This window comes from Condylura cristata, unplaced genomic scaffold (genome assembly GCF_000260355.1).
Source record: "Condylura cristata isolate star-nosed mole 26May11 unplaced genomic scaffold, ConCri1.0 scaffold00038, whole genome shotgun sequence".
In the NCBI taxonomy this organism is placed as follows: Eukaryota; Metazoa; Chordata; class Mammalia; order Eulipotyphla; family Talpidae; genus Condylura; species Condylura cristata.
Window position 1 is genome coordinate 7,545,178 of NW_004567139.1, and position 4,841 is coordinate 7,550,018.

General features: G+C 68.9%; 1 protein-coding gene and 2 long non-coding RNA genes across 7 annotated transcripts in view; 1 reads left to right on the forward strand and 2 right to left on the reverse strand.

The window, feature by feature from the left end:
• DNAI2 (dynein, axonemal, intermediate chain 2) overlaps positions 1-1,196 on the forward strand; it is a 15,788-nt gene extending 14,592 nt beyond the window's left edge. The window contains exons 11-12 of the mRNA XM_004693367.2: positions 4-207; positions 799-1,196. Coding sequence (XP_004693424.1) covers positions 4-207; positions 799-882 — 288 coding nt within the window. The 3' untranslated portion in view covers positions 883-1,196. The remainder of the gene's footprint in view (positions 1-3; positions 208-798) is intronic.
• LOC105854418 lies at positions 77-3,135 on the reverse strand. 5 transcript variants are annotated; one of them, XR_001146102.1, is made up of 5 exons: positions 2,974-3,135; positions 2,406-2,630; positions 1,196-2,004; positions 479-810; positions 77-168 (listed from the first exon to the last, which is right to left on the reverse strand). It is a non-coding gene; the product is annotated as an uncharacterized LOC105854418 (long non-coding RNA). The 5 variants fall into 5 exon arrangements; XR_001146103.1 differs by having other exon boundaries at positions 1,196-1,558; positions 1,893-2,004; positions 2,406-3,135; XR_001146105.1 differs by having other exon boundaries at positions 1,196-1,558; positions 2,406-3,135.
• Positions 3,136-3,189: 54 nt separating this feature from the next.
• On the reverse strand, positions 3,190-4,578 carry LOC105854417. The gene is made up of 3 exons (XR_001146099.1): positions 4,403-4,578; positions 4,094-4,217; positions 3,190-3,928 (listed from the first exon to the last, which is right to left on the reverse strand). It is a non-coding gene; the product is annotated as an uncharacterized LOC105854417 (long non-coding RNA).
• Positions 4,579-4,841: the final 263 nt, after the last annotated feature.

Consider the following 4,841-nt stretch of genomic DNA (forward strand, 5'->3'; position numbering starts at 1 on the left):
GAGACCCGGCGGGAGAAGATCCTGGAGGCGCGACACCGAGAGATGCGGCTGAAGGAGAAGGACAAGGCCGAGGGCCGCGACGAGCTGAGGGAGGACGAGGCCGCCCTGAGCCTGGCGGAGCAGGTGGCCAAGGCCGAGGCGGAGTTCTTCGAGGTCATCTTCGCCGAGCTGAAGCGCAAGGAGACAGAGGCCATGAAGAACAAGCTCGTAGGGGCCTGAGCTGGTGCGGGGGGGGGGGCGCGGGAGCCAGGGCCCCTCCCCGGGCCCCGAGAAGTAGCCTCCCTGGCTGGGCCGTCACCCTCCGCCCGGCGGGGACACGCCCTTCCTCCTGGGGCGAGCTCAGACTCTGGGGCCCCACACTGTGCCATCTTCGCCCCTTGAATGCACGTGCCCCAGCTGACGGAGGACCCCAGGACCAAGCGGGGTTCGGACGGGCGGCTGCCTCGAGGGAGGCCCCTGGTGGGGGGGCTCTGCTTACCCAACCTGTGTCAGGGTGTCACTGGAGCTGACCTGGGCTGCCAGGCCCAGCTGTCCTGCCTGGACTGGTCACTTCGCTCCTTGGTCCCTTAATTGTAGGCCAGTGTCCGGCTGTCCTCCAGGCCCTCTTGCCCTGGGGCGAGGAAGTAAAGACACGGCTGGCTGGGTCATCACTGCGCCAGTAGCTGCTGGACACTCACGGGGCACTGGAGGCCGCTGGCCTCGTCTCCTGGCATCGGGCCACGCGGGCCTCGGCCAGCGGGCTGCTTCTGGCCGCGGTGCAGGGGAGGCCTGCCCCCCACCAGTGTCTTGTCTTGGCAGCTGCAGCAGAGCCTGGACACAGAAGAAGAGGCGGAGGGCGATGACGACAGGGATGCAGAGAGGAGAAAGGAGTCCTCCGCCTAGAAGGTCCGCCTCGGCGGCCCCCCACCCTGGCGCACCTCCCTTCCCCAGCGGGTGGTGCTCCCCTCCCTGAAAGAATGACCATGGGGGGAGGCACTGGGGCACAGGGGGGCCTGCCCCCGCCCCCACCGCACAAGTCGCTGGCCCCTTGGCGGGAGGGTGGGCACAGGGCTCCCGCCTGAGCTGGGCACCCCTTGTCTCACACACCCAAACACGATCCCTTTAGGGGAGTCCCCTCAGGGCCCAGGACCTGCCAGCCTGGCCCTGGGCACTCTCTCCCATCTGGCTTCTCAACACCTTCCCTGCAGTCATTCACCTGGACAAGCCCGGGGAACACCTGCGGGTGCAGGAAAGGGGGTTCCCTTTCTCGGGAGAGAGCTCCCCCTTGGCACAGGCACAGGAAGGGAGAGTCTGTGCATTTTAAACGCCTTTGCCAGCAGCCCCGGGGTGGGGCGTTTACCTGTGTAGGGTGAGAGTCAGAGATAAATGATTGTGGGTGTCTGCTGCCCGGTTGGGGAGGGGTTGGTGAGGGGGGGGTCCTATTACCTCAACTCTTGTAAAATTAAATTGACACCGACAGTGTAAACAGTCCGCGCTTATCACGGGGCCTGCACCAAGCGCTTGCCCGCGCCGCTCTGATGCTTTCAAGAAGCCCCTGGCAGCTTTGTCCTCTGGTTTCCTGCCCCAGGGAGGAAGAGGCAGGTTCCGAGAGGTGTGGGCGCCGGCCGGGTCTCGGGGCACGGGTCCAGCTCCCTGGCCGCCTCTCCTGAGCCCTCTGCCGTCAGCTTGGGGCCGCGCGGGCCGGGCCCCCGATCCAGGGCCCGCAGCTGCTGGGAACCACCCAGGCCGTGCAGCGATGCCCCCAGAGACGCCCGTGGGGCGGAGGCCCCCCGGGGAGCCCGACCCCCGTCTGTCTGTGGAGGGGCCACCCAAACTGTCCTCTTTTGGGAGGACCGGGCCAGCCTCCCTGTGTGGGGGAGGGGAGGCGGGGGGTCAAGTTGCCCAGCCAAGACCTTGATGAAACGTCACGTCACGCAGGGTCACATTTATTGAGTGCTGATGTTGCGGTAGCTCCGAAGGACTGATGTCACCATCTCCGGTCCCCGAGCCGCCTGCCTGGGTCTCCTGGGCGCGAGCGCTGGCACCAGGCCCCCGCCAGCCCCCGCCAGGCCCCGCCAGGCCCCGCCAGGCCCCGCCAGGCTCCCGCCAGCCCCCGCCAGGCCCCGCCAGGCCCCGCCAGGCTCCCGCCAGCCCCCGCCAGGCCCCGCCAGGCCCCGCCAGGCTCCCGCCAGCCCCCGCCAGGCCCCGCCAGGCCCCGCCACACACACTGCAGGCTGCGGCCTCCCAGAGCAGCGTGGCCCTGCCAGCACTGCCATCTGGGCAGAGGGCACCCACACCGCGCACACCCCGCTCTCCTGGGTCGGCGCCTCCTTGTGTGGGGGGATTGGAGCCGAGCTGCCACGGGGGGTGACTGTGTCCCCTCCGGGACATTCGGCAACACTGAGGGGCATTCTGGATCGACTCACCTGGTCAGAGCCGCCACTGGCAGCCAGGGACATGGCTACTGGCCAGGGGCGGGGAGCACCGCAGCGGCTGGACAGGCCCCACCTTGAAGAAGGCCCCAGGCCCAGTGCGGCTCGCGGAGGCAGAAACCAGGGAGAAGCCGCCCACAGACGTGTCCCAGGAGACGCACAGCCCCTCTGCCTGCGTGGGCGCCTGCCGGCCGCTGCCCCAGTGGGCGCCCGCACGCCCTGGGAGAGGAGAGCCGCAGGCAGGGCTGGGCGCCGGCCGTGAGCCTGGGAGCTGTGCTCGTGGCCCAGCCTCGCCTAGCCCGTTGCTCCGGGCCCCCACGGGGCAAACCAGCGTGTCACGGGAGCCGGAGGCCACGGAGACACCAGCCCCGTGGGTGTGGGTGGGTCCCTGGGGCCTGCGCGGGGTCACATCCAAGCAGGGTGGGGACGTGGTGGGGGCCACGACGAGGCCCCCCGGGGGCCTACAGCAGGCTCAGGGCCCCCCTCGCCCCCCACCCCGCCCAGGCGCACCTGCTCCCAACCAACCGGCCCCTGGGCCCCGCTGATGGACTCAGAGCCCCACCTGAGGACGCAGCCGCTTGCAGCTGGGGGCCTAGGCAGCCCGAGGCCCACATCCCCGCAGCGCCTGGGCAGGGCTGTAGGGGAGACCCTCCCCCGCCCCGCCCCAGGCTCCTCTCTGGCTCCCAGACCAGAGGCAGGGCCAGCCCCCGCCCGGTGCTCAGCCTGCAAGATGGGCGCGGGGGGGGGGGGGGGGGGGGGGGGGGGGGGGCGGGCGCAGCGTCGGCTCCGGGACAGCCACTCTGAGGCCCGCACCCTGCTCAGCGGGCGTCTGGGCCGCCTGTGCTCACACTGCAGGGGGCAGCCAGCGGGCCAGGCCCCCACGCCCGCTCTCCCAGGCTTGGGGGCGAGGCCGGGGGCTGACAAGCACCCAGATGACTACAGGGCGACACTTACAGGGGAGTAGGCACACGCGCATGCCAGGGGTGGTAGGAGGAGCCCACGCCCGGCCCCCAGGAGCCCGCGGGGGGACCCCACGGCTCTTGCCGAGTCGGGCTGAGGGCCACCGAGGAATCGGCCAGCAAGGAGCGGCCCTTTACTGAGCAAGGGGGCTGTGGACTGTCGCTCCTCAGTGAGCTCAGAAAAGGGACGATGGAGGTGATGTGAAGCAGCAGTCAGACAAGGAGATGGGCGAGGCGGGACAAAGGGGGGGTAGGGGGCAGCCGAGCACAGCGGCTGGCCAGCGCTGGGCAGGGGAGGGCGGTGCCTCGCCTGTGGGGGGGCCGGGCCCAGCTGGGGGTGGGGTGGGGGTGTGGCTGGGCCTCTGCAGCTGAGGTGGGGCCGGCCAGGAGCGGATGAGGGAAGGAGGGAGTGAAGTGAGGCCTGGGGCTGTGGGCCTGTGCCGGTCACAAAAGCCAAAGGCAGAGACAGCCCGAGGCCATGGGGGTGACGCTGGGAGTCGCGGCCTCCTGCCTAGAAAGTTCTCTCATTTGCCACCACGGGCTTTGCTTGGCGGGGTTCTGCACATAGAAGAATAGAAAAGAAAAACTAAGAATCCTATAAGCAGGTCTTCCATGCAGGGGTCTGAAAGACAAGAGGGAGGGAGGGAGAGAGGGAGGGAGGAAGGGAGGGAGGGAGTGCACTTTTTATTTTTTCCTATCAGAAAGCCACATCTTCAAGCCTACCTGATGCTTTTGCAGAGGGAGGCCCACTTGCAGACAGGCCAGCCCCGGGGTGCAGCCCCCAGGGCGTCTGGCCAGGGCGAGGAGGAGCTGGGTCCCCAGCAGGCGAGTCAGCTCCGCCAAACTGCTGTTGGTTTAACAGTTATCAAAGCCACGGCCAGGGCAGGGCGCTTCCTCCTCTATTAATAGCCACACCCAGGGCAAGCTCCTGGGGCCCAGGGAAGCCAGTCCCTGGACACAGGCTGGCAGCATGCTGTGCCGGTGGCCGCGTGCCAGGCTGTCTGAGACGCCCCGGGAGCTCGGCTTCCTTACCCAGAGCCTGCCAGGCACCTACACTGGGCTTCCCTCCCCCATCTGCAGGGAGCTCCTGGGCCCCTGCTAACTGCAGGGTGTGCGCCCATGGGCAGGAGACGAAAGAGATGGGTCGTCAGATGCTGGAGAACTCCACTGGCACCCAGAAACTGAGGGCCACGGGGCGGGGGCCGGAAAAACTGGCAGCAGGTGGCCTGGCAAGCTGGATGCTGTGCTGGGACCAGAATCCTGTTTTCCCGGGGCCTCCTGGGAAATCTCTCCATCGCGCTCCCTGCAGTGTAGCGGCGCTGTGGTCGCCTGGCACGGAGGCTGCAGTGCCACCGGCGCTTTCTGGCACAGGAAGGTGGCTCTTCTGCCGGAGCGGGGCCTGGGGCACACAGGCGGGCCCACCTGGCCCTAGAGTGTGGGTTCACCCAGAGGGCCTCGGGCTGGGGGGTCC